The sequence below is a fragment of the Protopterus annectens genome, chromosome 7.part0 (genome assembly GCF_019279795.1).
Source record: "Protopterus annectens isolate FY-2018-M chromosome 7.part0, PAN1.0, whole genome shotgun sequence".
In the NCBI taxonomy this organism is placed as follows: Eukaryota; Metazoa; Chordata; order Ceratodontiformes; family Protopteridae; genus Protopterus; species Protopterus annectens.
This window is the reverse complement of record NC_056739.1, coordinates 1,039,169,004-1,039,185,737: the sequence shown is the minus strand read 5'-3', so window position 1 is coordinate 1,039,185,737 and position 16,734 is coordinate 1,039,169,004. Positions and strand designations below refer to the sequence as shown.

The 16,734-nt window shown below is 41.5% G+C and overlaps 1 protein-coding gene across 4 annotated transcripts in view; it reads left to right on the top strand.

The window, feature by feature from the left end:
• The window catches only part of COPS2 (COP9 signalosome subunit 2), a 1,892,836-nt gene that overhangs the window by 852,925 nt on the left and 1,023,177 nt on the right, over positions 1-16,734 (top strand). For all 4 annotated transcript variants that reach the window (XM_044077587.1, XM_044077586.1, XM_044077585.1 and 1 more), the window contains one exon: positions 14,735-14,824. In XM_044077587.1, coding sequence (XP_043933522.1) covers positions 14,735-14,824 — 90 coding nt within the window. The remainder of the gene's footprint in view (positions 1-14,734; positions 14,825-16,734) is intronic.

Below are 16,734 nucleotides of genomic sequence, written 5' to 3'. Positions count from 1 at the left end.
CTTGCACCACTTCTGTCTGTCTTTGGGGGTCACCATCAACATAGCCCAATCCAATCTGCAGCCATCCTAGGATCTGTTTATTTTAGGCAGCACTCTAAATCAACTGGCAGGCTTAGCTCAAGAAAGTTTCAGCCTAAAAATGAAAGGAAAGAGTTTCTGAGCAAGCATCGTAAAGGTATTGGGTTTAATAGCAACCACAATCCAAATTGTCCCTCATAACAGGCTCAACATGAGCCTATTGCATGGACTTTTTGTACCTAGTGGGAGGAATGTATCATACTCAGATTGAGAGCCATCAAGAAAACCCTATAGTGGTGGACCCCTTTACAAAATTTGACAACTGCATCTCCTTTTACCATACCAAATCATAAGGCATTGGTAACCACAGATTCAGCTTCCCTTGGCTTCGGGGCTTTTGAACAAATGTTTACAAGGTTCCCAGATAGAGGCATCCTTGCACATCATTGTTCTCAAATGAGGGCAGTCATCCTTGGGCATTGCAGGATTTGCTTCCATGAGGTTCATTTACCGTACAGTCGGACTATATGGCAGTGGTATGGTATATCAGCAAGCAGAGGGGAGCCCGATTTTATCCATTTTACAGAGGAGCAATGAAGATGTGGAAATTGGTGTTGGCTTTGCAGTGCTTTCTCATAGCAGTGTACATAACCAGACATCTAGTGTGATTGTGGACAAGTTGAGCAGACAGATTCTGCTTCCTCCAAGAACGGTCTTTTCAATTCTAGAGTTGTGAGCAGTATATTCAAGAAATGGGGGACAACGTTGCTGCAGTTTCTTTGCTTTTGCCATTCAGTATCAAATGTCCCTTTGTTTTTCATGATACTTCTTCCAGAAAAACAGTCACCAATGGATGCATTTCCCCCACAATTGCCCACTGGGTCTCCTTTACAATGTCCCCCTCTTCCTTTGATTCCAAGAGTCCTACAGAAAGCTGAAGTGTGCATGAATCAGGTTCATTCTCACCAGACCTTTAATTGCTGGTTGGCCACATCCAAAGAAAAGACCCTTACCTCTTCCAACCTGCCTTACTGTCTTATCTCTGCTGTACAGATTGACACACCCAGACATTCAGTCCCTCTGTGTCTGACTGCTTGGTTTCTCAGGACCCCGTGATGGACAGGAACTCTCAGTTCCCTCCTGATATCTTTGACCTTTAATATGGCCTCTCAGAAGAACTTCACTAGTAAAACTAACTGGACAAATGGCTGTAGGTCAGGACAGAAATGTCATTCAATATCAGCACCAGTAGATTGTCTTAATCTTTCTGACTCGTGTATACAACAAAGGTCCTCAATCCAAAATTCACTCAACTAGGCTATCTCATCCTTTAATGGAAAGCTTTTCAAGCCACTCATTGGCTGCACATCAGTATTGTAAAACTTTTCATAAAGGTATTTTATATTCAGCATCCCCTTAGCTAGGCCAGTACATGCGAGATCTAAATTTTGTATGGAGTCCTTGATGAGACCTCCCTCTGAACCAGCCAGCTCTGTGGAAGACTGTATCGTGTCACCATAACTTGGCCAGATTTCAGAGTTGCACGTCTTCTCCTCCTCACAATATCCTTACATTGTTTTCCATCAGGGCAGAGTCACTTTGAAAAACAAGCCATCCTTTCTACCCAGAGTTGATTTGCTGTCTAATTTTAAATCCGTGCATTCACATGGCTGTATTTTCTCAAAGTGCTCTAATAAAAAGTCGTAACTTCTGCATTGTTTGGATGTTCTTAGACAACTGATTTTTCTAGGGCCATACAAAGGAATTTAACAATGAACAACTTTTTTGTTTTCAGCAGTTAAGCTTGTGTCAGAAGATTCCCATGGTTACTTTAGCAAAGTGGATTATAGACTGCATCTGCTGTTATGACATATTGGACAAGGAGCCAACTGTCCAACCAAAGGCACATTCTGTCAGGGCTCAAGCCACATCAAATGACCTTCCTTTGAAATTTGTGGAGTTAGAGCAGCCACCCTTTGGTCTTCCTTGAATGCCTTTGCTAAGCATTACAGCCTTGACTCTGTCTCCTGAGCAAGGTCTTCCTTTGGAGCAGCCGTTTTAAAAGGTTTACTGGGATAGGCCACCCAAATTAGCTGAGGAATCTGCCCTGCTGATACATTGTCTGGGCAGGACCTGAGAAATATGTAGGTTGTGCACTTACCAGAATGTTAGATTTCTCTAGTTTCTGTCCAGACTCTGTTACAATCCACCGACCACCCCCTTCCAAATTGTCCTTTCCTGAGAAAGAGTTGAAGTGGTCTTTTAGAGAGCAAAAACTGTCTTCATTTTCTTTAGAGCAAGTAATTTTATAATGGAGGTATACTCTATCTGGATGATTCATCAACAGGGAGGTATAATGGGTAAGAAGGAGCTCAAGCTAGTTGGTCCAAAAAGCACCAAATCTGCTATTACAGTGTACAGACAGGGACCAGGAAAGTCTAACATTCTGGGAAGTGCATAACTTGCATTTAAAGATCCTTCAGATCCTGCTTCATATAGACCATTACAGTTTTTAAAGTGTTTATGTGCAACAGCTAAGAGAATTGGCAAAGGTGTTGCTAAAATTTATAAATATGGATCACTGTGGCTTTGTGCAGGAGAGGCAAACATTTGACAACATTAATAGAACAGTGATCCATAGGAAAGCACAATGTAAGAAAGCACTGCTGCTGTTGGTGGGTTGTGATGCAGAGAAAGCATAAAGAAGAAGCAACTGGGGTTTTGAGTACAGTAATAGAATCATTTGTATTCCCTGATGGGGTTGATTAGGAGAGTGTATGAAGGGACAGAGTAATAGGGTTGATTAGGAGAATATATGAAGGGACAGAGTCAAGAATAAGGGTGGAGAGGGTTCCTTTGTTTGAACAGTGGAAGCAGGCAGGGGGAGTCCTCTTTCCCCTTAATTGTTTGCTTTATATTTAAAAGCATTGGTAAAGAAAGTATAGTACTCAGAAATTCAAGGATATAACTGGTGCAGTAATGAAAAAAATAGCTTTGTTTGCAGATTATATTTTGTACTTGAGTCTAAAAAGGACATTTCGATGTTGTGGAAAATATGAGGTAGTTTGAAGTATTTTTTGGATATAAACTAATGAAGATAAAGGCTATAGCTGTAAATTACGTACCCGCACAAGAATTGGTTCAGCAATGGACCTATTTATGGGGAACTTATGAGATATAGTATTTAGGTGTGTGAATTAAATATGTGAATAGTAACAAAATGGTAATGCAAAAACAGAAAAGCTGGCAAAGGAACAAAGATATTGGGAGCAAATAATTAGAGCGGGCGTGATCATAAAGTGGGATGAGGTGATGCAGAAGTTTGGATTACAGATTAGTGGAAAAAATGATCTGGTATTATTTTTAGTCTAGTTTAGAACATAAGCTGCTGTTAAACAAGGGGTAATTAGCAGGCAGTGTTAAGGTATTGCATTTTAAGTGTTAAAATCAATCTGAAGAGGTTAGAAAAGATTGGGAAGAGAAAGTGGAAAGATAGTTTTACAAAGGAACAGTGAGAGGGCATCTGTATAGCTCCCAAGTATTTTACAAAGACCAGAAGTTTTACAGTTTTTTTTGAAGTGTTTTCATAGGTTTTTTGTACCCCAAGCAGGCATCAAAAATGTTCTCTTCATATAGATAGCAAATGCTGGAAGTGTGATGGGATAAAGAGAAGGCAACTGGGAACTTTTTTTTTTGTTTTTGTGTGTGTGGTGGGGGGTAATACTCTGTCAGAAATCCAAACAAACTGTAATTGAAGCACTGATGTATTATAAAAGAGGTAAAGGAACTGGTGGTAGGATTTTAGAAAGGGGAAGGAGCAAAATAGAAATAAATGGAATCTGTGGGAACAACTCATGCAGAATAACATTTAGGAGGAGGAGTAAGGCTTAGTAGAAGTAAGAATTAAGCAATTATAATGTTGGAATGAATGAGAATTGTTAAAAAGAAAGCACATGTGTAATGCATATTGCATGTAAATGGAAAAATGTTTATGGTTTGTTTTCTTTTCATGTGTGCCTGTGTCTTAAGCGGTAATTTTAATGCAGGGGTTTAAGAAAGATTAGTGGTGGCTGTGAATGGCATGAAACAGTGAAGATACAATGCTGTGGTCATTACTACTTAGTTTTTTCATGATCACATGTCAGAGGTAATTGCCAAGGAAGAGGACGTCTGCTGAAAGCAGAGGGCATTGGTGGCAATTATATGACTATCAGTGTGGTTTGTGGGGAGTAATGGAAATGAATGCGTCAGAGAGGAACAGGTTGAAATACATTATTATGCCTTTTCGTTACTTCAGTTTCATCGTAAGCTGGACTTAAAGAAGGTACATTGAAGATTGCAGTATTTTTGTTGGGGGTGACCAAATGTGTCTGTAAGCAGTAAGTTGGAACTACATTATATGGCCATTATTCATTTCACTTTCTTTGCAGTCACATGTCTAAGGTGAACATGGAAGGAGTCTTTTTAGTTAAATGATCACTGTTAATTATGATTGTTAATATGGCACATGGTGGGAAGCAGTGTGCATGTCTTATAGCAATAAGATGAAGTACATTACTGTGGTATTATATTTGTGACTTCTTCACAGTCGTCTGCTAGGAGTGTATGTGTGAGAAGGGAGCTGAAGCTGCTGTCTTTTCCATTTTAGATGCGCACACAAGACAACAGCTGAAGTTTTGATTTTCAGATGGTTACTTTATTATAATTTTACAGCCTAACAAAAAATGATTTTGGATTTGTTTCGCAGTGGATATGCTCATTTTACTTTGCAGCAAGAGTGAATATGTAATGCCTGAAGTCACAAATATGGTTTTGTTTTTTTGATACAAGAACCAAGCTCCCTCTACGTATGTATAACACACACACACGTGTGTGTGTGTGTGTGTGTGTGTGTGTGTGTGTGTGTGTGTGTGTGTGTGTGTAAATATATATATATTTTTTTTTTTGGAACCTTGCTTCCTGGGCCTCTGTTGAAAATGGTCTCCTACCCAGTCAGACTTTCCCAATAATCCAATATCAATAAATAAAGTATGTTTATGTAGCATGTCATACACTTAATAAACTGCAGTTTTTAAAGTTGCCTTGAAATGTCATTTGGCCAGTGTGCTGCATGATAGAAGTTTGCAGGAGTAGAGATTGATGCTGAAAAGTGCAGTCACAGAACTGCAATTCTTCCATTAAACACTGAAGGGTGAAACTGGCAATAATACGTAGAATGTGTTTTCACAGGGAGTCGTTTTCACCTTGCAACCCATACACAGCTATTTCTATATGCAAAGTCCAAGATCACTGTACCTTAGGAGAAAACGAAATTCTCTGAAACACAGCTATCTTTATTTTTGGGTCTGTTAATATTTGTAGTTTTGTGATCACACATTGCATTCTGATAATTACTGATACAAACTTTATCCTGATAACTGACCCTCTGCTGAGTGTACTAGTCCTTATGCAGGCCTGGTGGTCATTTCGGCTTTCCCTTCCATTTTCGTATCAATCTCAACTGCAGTAAAACTCTTAACACCGTACTTTCAAAGCTGCTTTGCATCATCAGTAGAAGGTCATTATTAAAAAAAAAAAAAAAAAAAGTCCAAGTTTAAATTTATATATAAAGAGTGCATATATTTATGCATTTTAAAAAACACATTAGCATGTGTATATCAGTTTATCTATATGCCCACACACACACACAGTCCCACTAGGCTAGTGGGCGTACTTCGGGGGAGATTCAAGGTAGTGTTTGTACTACCAGGGGAAATTTGGCCAGGGCTTCAGGGATTTTCCCTTATTCTTTTCAATAGGTGACAAAGGATTTTTTTTTTTTTTAGATGGAGCTTTTGTTTTAAAATCTCATCTGAAGGATGACTTACTTGCGAGTGTAGCACCCCCACCCCCCATAATACACTGCAGTGTCTGCAGTCCAGTCACATGGAGTGATAATAGAATCCCCTGCCTTAAGGTCTTACAGCACCAAAGGCAATTGTGCTACCTGTTGTATTGCTGAAAATTCCCTTGCTGTATAGAATTTGTTCCTCAACAGGTAAGGTAGATAGTTGACACTCCCTTGGCACTAATGACTCTTCTTTCCTTGCTAAACAGATGACGTCAAGAGAAAGCAGTTAGATTTGTCATGCTTTGTATTTTCATTTGCTTCTTTGTGTTTTCTATTGCTTTTTGCTGTAGTTTCTTTTGCAAGTTATGACTGTAGTGTTGTGTCCTGATAAATTGTGGAATGGTCATTTCTGTTGTATTATGTTCTGAGCCAGGGTCACGGCTAAAAAGGGTCAGTAGACAGGCCCCACCTTACCCAGCTAATAAGTAGTAAATGAATAAACATCACTTGTAGAAATCTGTTGCACACATCAGTCCTTGAAGTGTGTCAAAAGCTAGAGTGTATGAAACTCACTCGCATCTTGTATAATTCTAAGACAGTTACTCTCATTTGACAGAAAGGCTGTTCACTGTCTTTTGTTTAACTTTATAATCAACTGTATGTTCTCCCTCATACTGAAGTTTTATTGTTTTACAATACTGAATGAATTCTTTAGTTTTTAAACTATTTTTAAACAAATGATGTGATGTTGTCAAGCTAGCCTTTATTCTCGTGTATTGGGGGGGGGGGTTGGATCTGATCCCTTGGATCTGTCTCTGCCTTATACAAAGGCTTGTTGCGTTCTACCAAGCTCTCAGGCACACTTCCCTTCCCTGAATGCACCTCTCCATTACCTCAAATCTCATTTGCCGCTTTGCGAAAGACATGGTCGGGTCGTTTCACTAAGCTCCAGGCTAAGTTTCAAATTTTGCCTGTTTCTTTCATATATTATATTACCTTTAATGTTGGTTTCCTTTCCTGACTCTCTTTTTGTATATTCTTGTACTTATTTTCTGGTTCTGTCTATTGAATTTTTATTAGTAAGTAGAAAGAACTCTGTTCTCTTCCTCCTCCCCTGTCAGTCTAAAGTCTGTTGTTTTAAATAGGATTCATTTCTTTCTTTCCTTCTTCCCTTAAAAAATATAAATTGTATTAGGATTACTATGTGTTTTTTTTTTCCTGTGGATGTTCTTGTTGATAAAAGTGTTGCTAGTTCTGCATTGCTTATCCTGTGTATTTGTTGGTTATTAAAATGTCTTGGAAACCTGCAAAACCCTTAAGGTTTAAGAAGTGTGAGGGGTGTGGTAAAAAATGCCTTTGAGTGATACACTCTGTGTATTGTCTGGGCCCTATACACCTGCAAGAATCTTGCAGTATTTGCCATGGCTTTAATCAGCATGCATTGTTAGAGAGAGAGAGAGAGAGAATAAGCTGATGTTAAAGGGTTTATTGAAAAGCCCTTTTTCTGAAGCCATTTAGGGCTATGAGTCTGCTAAATCGTCTGCTTTTTCAACTTCGTTTGATAGACCAAAAAAGATTCCTCAGTTGGCTCCGAAGGTTTCTTTGGAGCCATCTCAGAAGAAGACAAAACTGTTTTCTCCATTAAGTACTTCAGAGCAGAAGAGAATCAGATCCGAAGGTTCATCAGTGTGTTTAGTAGTCTCCACTCCCAACAACCTCTGCTCGGATGCCAACTCAGGTTTGAGAACAGTCTCCTTCTGTTGAACCTGTTTCTTCCAGACCATCTTCATCTATATTGGCAAGATCCAGGTCTCCAACCCTATTTACCCGATCTACTAAGAGCCTTTCAGACAATGGTGTGGATAGGGTTGTACAGAGGTTACTCAAGACACCGGTGCTGGCCAAGTTGTTGGATCCAAGCTCTGCGGCTTTGGAGCCATCAAAGTCCGCCTGGTAGCTTCTCTTCCTCCTCCCACCCAGCCTTTGAGTTTGGAGCCAGAAGAGTCTGATATCTGGATTGTGTCTGTGTTGGATCAGAGGACCTCCACTGTCATCTGCTCAGACATCTGCTCCAAGTTCCTCTGCTTTGTAGAAGTGGGAGGATTCTAGGAGCCGTAGCTCTCTGGTCAGCCCCAAGGAAGGGGATCTGACCACTTTTTCTTCAGATTGGACCCTGCCACTTGGAGTGTCGGCTCAGATGAGCTCAGCTTCTACCTCGGCCTCAGACTTCTTGTCTTCTCCAGAGGGGTTTCTGGCAGTGACTTTTTTGTCGGCACCAGGGAGTCCCTCAGATCAGGGGCAGAGAGTCTTTAAGGCTATGAGGAGAGCTGTGACTGCTTCTCACACACTGTCCTCAGGATCGTCCTCCCCCTTCCCTGCCCGATGCCTTCATCTTCTATTGTACCCCATCCACAGGGACAGTGGGGCCTCAAGATGGTCCTTAAGGAACCCCCCCTTCCAAAACTTCCCCAGATTTATCCCACTGAGGAAGTCCCTGGGAAGAGGAGTTGTAAGAGGAAGCATCTAGACTCCCTGGAGGAGTCCGTCACTTTCCCGGATACTAATTTTGAGGAAGCCGAAAGGTCCCCATGGTCACCTCCTGAAGATGTCTCATTTGGAGACCTCTTGGAAATGCTTAAACAGAGAGGTGACTGGCAGTCCAGCTCCCTTTCGGTGAAGGAATTGATATAATTGAAGGCTTTTGGGTCCCACCCTTCCACCTCTTGGGTGACCCCTCCTTCTGATGTGCTTATTGACTTAATCACTCAGAAGGCTTGGGAGATGCCAGATACCATAGATCCTATTCCTAGGAGGCCCAATAAGTACATCACATCACCTACTGACAACAGTTTTCTTTCAAAATGGGTAGCGGGCACCAAAAAGGAAATTTCTGAGACCATTTCCACTATCCACCTTCCTAATAAGGACTCTAGGATGATGAATAGATGCAGGTAGGGTGTCTCTTCTTCGATAGACTTTTCCTCTTCACTCAATGAATTAACTTGCAAGGATCTGTGGCTGAGAAAGTCACAGATAAAGTAGGCCATCAGCTTGCCACCCTAAATTATTTTGTTAACTCCTCCATGAGACTGATCTGGTATGCAGCAGATGGAGTGAGTAGAACCATAGGTTCAGGTAACTCCATTAGGAGGCAGACTTGGATGCGACTTTGCATAACCTTTCAAGTCTTTTGTGAATTCCCCTTTTGATGGCTCATCTCCTTTTTGGGCCTTTTTACTCCAACCAGACCGTATCCCAAAGGTTGGAAAGGTAGAAGAATGATGTGGTTCTGAAAATCTCAAAGCTCTTTTCCAGACACACATGGTGAATGTTCCCCCAAAGGCAGAGGAGGGAACAATAATGGAAGACAGTGCCCTTGCCGCAGGGAGGCCGGCAAATTCAGGGCTGCAGCGATACCTTCTTTGGCAAGCCCTTTCAGTGCTCCTGAACGGAAGCCCAGTTGCCCACCTCTGGAGGCAATCAGGAGTCTGTTGTCTCTGCACCCACAGGCCTGGCAAGAGATTACAAATGACAAATGGGTGCAGCATATAATATCCAGATGTTACGTCATCCCCTTTGTTCATCCCCTCCCTGAAACAAAAAAGTCCCAGATGTGCCACCCAATCAAATTCAAAAGTTGCTAGACAAGTCATTCAAGAAGTCCCCTCAGACCAACAAGGATTCGGAACTTACTCAAGATTCTTTATAGTACCAAAGAAAACAGGATTGGCGACCCGTTCTGGATCTTGGCAACATAAACAAGTCTATCAAAAAGAGCAAGTTTCGAATGGTCACTTTACAGTTCATTCTGCCCCTTCTGAGAAAAGACTATTGGATGTGCTCAGTAGATCTTCAAGATATGTACTACCATATAAAAATGGACAGATGCTCCAGAAGACATCTGCTCTTCCGGTTGGGAAGCCAGTCATTATCAGTTTTGACCCTGCTCTTTGGTCTCACTACAGCCCCCAGAATGCTCACCAAATGCATGGCAGTGGTTGTGGCTCATTTGAGGCACCTAGGATTCAGAGTGTTTCCAGACTTAGACAACTGGCTTCTAACTGCCACGACCAGGCATCAGCTCATAAGGGCAAGATAAACTTCCTTACAACTCTGCTCACATCTAGGAATCACCATAAATTTTGAAAAAATAAGCTGTACAACCTTGTCAGAATTTGGTTTTCATAGGAGCTCATCTGCATACAAGGCAAATAATAGCAGATCTTCCCTCCGACAGAATAATATTGCACAATCAGGTGAGAACATTGATTATCAAGAAAAGAGCGCTCCCAAAACGTGTACTACAGGTCTTGAACAATGGCAGCTTCTATAGTGTTAGTGCCACTAGCCCGCCTACGCATGAGGATACTACAGTGGTCATTGTAGACCTAATGGTCTTATCTAGAACTTCCAATGTCTCACAAGATCTTGATTACAGATTCATGCAAAAAGGATCTTCAGTGGTGGATCCATTCCAGTTAGGTTAGTCTAGGTTGTTTATTTATTCCCAGTCAACCCCAAGCCACAGTGACCACGGATGCCTCCCAGATTGGGGGGGGGGGGGCTTATCTGGGAAGGACAGTCCAAGACACTTGGTCCCCTTGCATTGCCCATCTGCACATAAATGTTCTAGAGATGAGAGCAGCGCTTCTAGCTTTGCAAGCCTTCCAAGGTTCTCTCCCTCTGGGAACAATAGCAGTCCAGTCGGACAACATGTCGGTAGTCTGGTACATCAACAAACGAGGAGGAACCAGATCTTACCCTCTTTGTTGGGAAGCCCTCCAAGTTTGGCAATGGGTAATATCTTCCAACTGCTTTCTGATAGCAATGCACATTCTGTGGAAATCCAGTGGCCTAGCAGACAAGTTCAGCAGGGCATTTTTGATGCCTCACGAGTGGCGTCTCAAACAAGAAATTGTGGAAAGAATATTCCTGAAATGGGGGTAGCTTTGCTCTGTAACTTGTTTGCTTCTCCAATAAACAAATGCAGCAGCTACTTTGCCCTAACCCCCCCCCCCCCCCAGGGGAGACCCTGAAAGATGCACTTGTTCACAGCCTCCGGGACTTATGCTTATCCTCTGACACCCCTGATTCCCAATTTTTTACAAAAAGCAAGCTTGAAGAGAAAGATCTTCCTAATTGCCCCTTGCCCTGGCAGATTGTTTCCTTTTCTATGGCCTCATCTTCTAGAAGAACCATGGATTCTGGACCCAGTTCCAGACCTCCTCTTTCATCCACATAAAATGGTTCATCCTTATTTACAAAATCTCAAACTGACAGCATTGCTGTTCCAGTTCCAATGATAGCCAGACAGCCCCTACTTTCATCCCCAACTAGACATATTTTACTTTCCTCATATAAGATCACCACGTATAAACTTTATAGAAGCAATGAAAAATGTTTGCTGTGTGGGCTACAGAAAATAATGTTGATCCTTTTACTGCTCCCCTTCGTTTTATTTTGGATTTTTTGGTGAAGCTTTTTAATTAAGGTGCTGCAGCAGCAACTATAAGGGTTCAGCTGGCTGCTATTTCAAATTTTCATCTAGGGGAAAATGGCTCTCCAGACCTTTTTAAAAGGAACCTAGATGTTAAGACCTCCTTAAAAGTCCATCTCCTCCCTGAGATTTAAATTTTGTATTGCCCCATGTCTTTCATTCACCTTTTGAGCCTTCAGCTAAATGTGACCTAAATTTTTTGTCGTGGAAAACATTTTTTCTGGTGGCTGTTACTTCAACAAGGCGAGTATTTGAATTGCAGGCCTTATCTGCTAATCTTCCTTATTTGGTGTTTCATAAGGACACGAGTTTCTCTTCATACTAATCCCTTTTTCTTCCTAAAGTAGTTTCTGACAGTAACCTAAACCAATCAATTGAACTACCAGTGTTTTTCCCAAATTTCCAAAATGAAGGAAGAGTATATGTTACATTTACTGGACGTTCACAATTACGTTTCTGTTTCCACAGAACTAAAGATTTTAGAAAGTCAGAAGAATTATTTATTTCTTTTTCTGAAACAAGAAAAGGTTTACCGGTATTAAATGTTACCCTATCTAAATGGCTTTCAGATTGCATTTACTTTATTTGTACTTCCCATAATAAACTACATGAACCTGTGAAAGCCCATTGTACTAGAGCTATTGCTACTTCAGCATTTCTAGCTAGAGTTTCCATGGACTATTTGTGCAGCAGTGACATGGTCAAACCCCCATACATTTATTAAACATTACAAACTAGATTTGTCCTCCAGGAGTAGAGCTTCCTTTGGCTCTGTGGTTCTGAGCCAAGATTTTGAGTTGCTAGGGACGCTGTCCCATACGCGAGAATAAAGGTGAGTGACAACATCACATAAAAAAGTTATGTACTTACCACGTGTGTTGTCCATTTCCACCTTTATTCTCACAACCTTCCCACCAACCCCCATCCTAGTCTCCTAGAAGGCTGGGTAATAAAAGATGATAGTTCTTTACATGGATTCATTGGTTTCAGAAAATACCATGCAGTAAAGTAGATGTCCTTCAAGGCTGCATCTGCAGTCCTTACATATGGGTTGTCCTGCCTCAGGCAGCCCTTTGGTCGGCCGGATTCCAAAGTCTGGGTCCGGCGTCGGCTGATGTCGCCCTTTTCCCGACGTCACAGCGCTCTGGGTATAAAAGCATCAGTCGACGCCATGTTCCTCAGTCTTTCTTGCTGCGAGGTGCCTGAAGCAGAAGCAGTTCGCAAGTGCCGGTCGGCCAGCTCCTGTGATTTCAGCTACCGAAGACTTCAAAAAAGCTAAGTACCCCGTTGGGGACTCTTTCTTGCCTCAGCCGATGTCAGATCAAACGCTTAAAGTTAATAATTGTTTATCTTGTGGGAAACAAATACCTCATAAGGATTTCCACTCTTACTGCTTACCCTGCCTAGGCCCAGACCATGACGTCTCTGCCTTTTCAGCCTGTGCTTCCTTCAATAAACGCACTCTTAGGCGTCGGGCAGAGTTTGCAGAGGAATTTTTTGGGGACACTTTTTGTTATATCATGCCGTCGGAGCTTCCGACAGCACATTTACCCAAAAAACGAAAGGATAAGGACCGACACACGCGGTCCGCGGTTCCGGTTGACTCCACGCCTAGGCCTACCGCGAGTGTCTCGGTCTCTTCTGAAGCCGAATCTCTACCGCTTCAGACCGACGACACCGCACAACCAGTAACTTCGGTACCGAGGCCATCCCTGAGTCGGTCATAGAATTTCCGTCTGAAACCGGTGCTCAGGAAATTTCCGACACCATTTCTGTGGATAAATCTACCCCAGCACGTGGGGCAGCCAGGCCTCCTGCATTCATGTCCATTAAGGCCTTTACACGGGCTAAAGCTTCTAAACAGCCACCTGCCTACTTTCTTTCCAAATCCACAAAATAAAGGAGAGAAACTTCTGCATACCCTGGACATTCACAGACAGTTGCGCTACTACTTGGACAGAACTAAGGCTTACAGAAAAACTGACCAACTGTTTGTAGCATACGCTGCTGGTGTACAAGGAAGAGCAATTTCCAAACAAACAGTTTCAAAATGGATAGGAAATTGCATTCGATTCTGTTACTCTTTTCATGGAAAAGCTGTGCCAGCTACCATCAGACCTCATTCCACCAGAGCAACAGCCACCTCCACAGCCTTCTTAAGAGGGGTGGCTACAAAGGACATTTTAGAAGCTGCTACATGGAGCTGTGTGCATACATTTTCCAAGCATTACAACCTGCCTTTATATTCCAGATCCAGAGCAGGTTTTGCTACTGCAGTCCTGCAGGGCATGTTAGCTACACCATCCTTTTCTTAGGTCCTACCACCCCCAGCTTGGCTATGGTATTCTACCCATATGTAAGGACTACAGATGCATCCTTGATGGACATAGTACAGTTTTGTACCTACCATAAATGTAGATGTCCGATAGGTATGCATCTGCAGTCAGGTTTTCCCTCCCTCCTACCCCTCTGTGGTATTCTTTGGGTACCTACCCCTCCTTTTAGCTAGCTGGGGTTATCTTTTATGGTGTATTTGTTATTTATTGGTTTGCATGATTGGAATTTAATCATTTCTCCAAAAGTTAGCCTTCTTTAGAGGGCCCCTGGCATCTGGGGCAAGAAAAACTGAGGAACATGGCGTCGACTGACACTTTTATACCCCGAGCGCTGTGACGTCAGGAAAAGGGCGACATCAGCCGACGCCGGACCCAGACTTTGGAATCCGGCCGACCGAAGGGCTGCCTGAGGCAGGGCAACCCATATGTAAGGACTGCAGATGCATACCTATCGGACATCTACATTTATGGTAGGTACAAAACTGTACTTTTCTTACCATTATTTGTTGGTTTCTCATATAATGTTTATGGACCTTTTTGGTAAACAAGAGCTGAGGTAATGGAGAAGAGGTACATTCTGGGAAGGGAAGGGTGCCTGAGAGCTTGGTAAAAGGCCATGAGCTTTTATATATGGTCTAGATCGGATCTGAACCCCCCCCATATACCTGAGAATAAAGGCAGAGATGAACAACACGCCAGGAACGTTATGGTAAGTACATAACATATTTTTTTGTCTCCTGAGAAAGGTCTTCAAAGCAGTCCATTTAGTAACCAGTTCGGTGCCCTTTGCGTTACATTTGGTTGTTAGCATTTGGATTAATATCCGTCAGTGATTTATTGAAGGAGCCTGTTAAGATCTGCAGTTTTGGTCAGTATTTATTTAAATTTAGGATTTTATGGAGAGAGTTTACTTTAACTCTTTCAGCATTTTTATGCAGAATTAGATTCTTTATTTCCTTTTGGAAGTTGTATCTGTCATGTAAGTTCCAAGCAGTTAATTAGTTTTAAGCATATACTTTGATTTATTATCTTAATATTTTTGTTTTATTTCAGATGGATTTACTACAAGAATTTTATGAAACAACACTTGAAGCTCTAAAAGATGCAAAAAACGACAGATTGTGGTTTAAGACTAATACAAAGGTATCTCTTCCAAGATAGAAAACTGAATGTGTAGCATATCTCCTGTTTGTGATTTTGCCTAAAGCAAGTTGAAATTGATTTAACTCAACAATATTACAAGGCTCTTCATGTAAATCACAGAGGATTGTAGTCCGTCATTAATGTCAGACATTAGCATTTCATAGTTCTATTTTTCGGAAAATGTGTTGATACAAAGCCTGTTCTGTTGGCTTTCTAATTGAATTAGAGTAGTAATTAAAATGACCAGTTTTGGATTTTTGTTCATTTTCATTTTTGTCTTTGATTCTTGAGTAATGAAGTCAAGACCTGTGGTGTGTATTTTTGAGTCATCAGAATGTAGTTGAAAATTCATGTCCTTTTATGGATATTTTCAAGTGCAAAATATATCCGCTACAAATAAAGGTAACTTTTCTTGATTACTGCACTATTCATTTATATCCTTGAATTTTTGACTCCCTTATTTTCTTTGCCAGTGGCTCTAAATATAAAGCAAATTCCGCTTCAAACACAACTTGTTTGAGTGGAACCCTCCCATGTTAAATCTTGCCTACGACCCTTCATCTGTCTTCTTAATTAACCCTGTTATGTCATGAAATGCAAATGCTAACTTTACCCAGCTTATAAAATCCTAGCTGACTCTTCAATGCTTTGTTAGCATCAAGGCCCAACAGCAATAACAATGTTTTCTTGCATTCTGTCTCCCTCTGGATCATTATTGTTTTATTAATATTGCCAAATGTTTGCTTCCCGTTCACAGAACCACAATGATCCATATCTATCGATTTTGGCAGCACCTTTGCCATCTTAGTATAAACACTTTACAGTCATGGTTTAAAACTGATCTGGTTCTATGTGAAGTTGGGTCTGAAGTTTTTTTTACTCTTTTTGAGCAATACAGCCACCACAGCTTTATTCCAAGAGGCTGGTACTTCTCTCCCTGTCTCCCTCAAATACACACACACACACACACACTTATTCAAATACTGTTAAACCGATCTTTATTGCTTTCATCCCCAGACTTCTGAGGAGTACAGCCTGTTCCTAGAGACTTTCTATCTTTGCTTTTAATTGTTGATCCTCATCTTTCTGCATAAATAAGTTTTAGGTTCATACTAGGCTATCTGCCCTAGGGCATTTATAAGCCTAGCCAGAGTTGTGTGGCTTTCACCACCCCTTAGGTTGAAGAATACTATACCCATTAGTTTGCCGTGCCTCTGTCCAGCAGTGATACAGAGATGATCCCCGGGGTAAACCTACGATCTCCCATCCACTGGTCAAGATTCCTCTTGAACAGAGCCAGCGAGGTGCTCTGTCTCACATGGACCGGGATTCTGTTCCACAGCATAGGGAGTCTCTGGGTGATGAATCTGTCCCTCCAGCACGTCCTATTTATATCCGTGTTGAGGTTTAAGTCTCTTGCTCTTGTGGCTCTGGTGGATTTGGATTTTTTGAGGTGGAGCATATCCATTAATTCTGGGTTGGACATGCCCTTGTATGTCAGGCACAGGTCACCTCTGAGCAGACAGTATGCGACTGAATAGAGCTGGAGTTTCTTCAGTCGGGCAGCATATGGCATATTTTTGAGCCCCTTTATCCTTTTGGTGAGGAACTTTTGGGGTCTTTCCAATTGCTGCAGGTGTCGGGTAAGATACATTCCGAATGGGGCATTGTACTCGATCATTGGTCTGATAAGTGAAGAGTATACAGGGGAACAATGACCTCCCTTGATCTGGATGTGAATCCATAAATATTTCTATTTCTCCCTTTTCTTGGTTTTCACATTGTTCTGCAGTATACAGATTTTAATAAAAATTGTGATATGTCTCTAATACAGCTATAGAATCTTTTTTTTTCTTGTCATAGTTTATAGGTTCATAGATTAGTGCTAAGCTAACTGCCCTTGCGAGCCA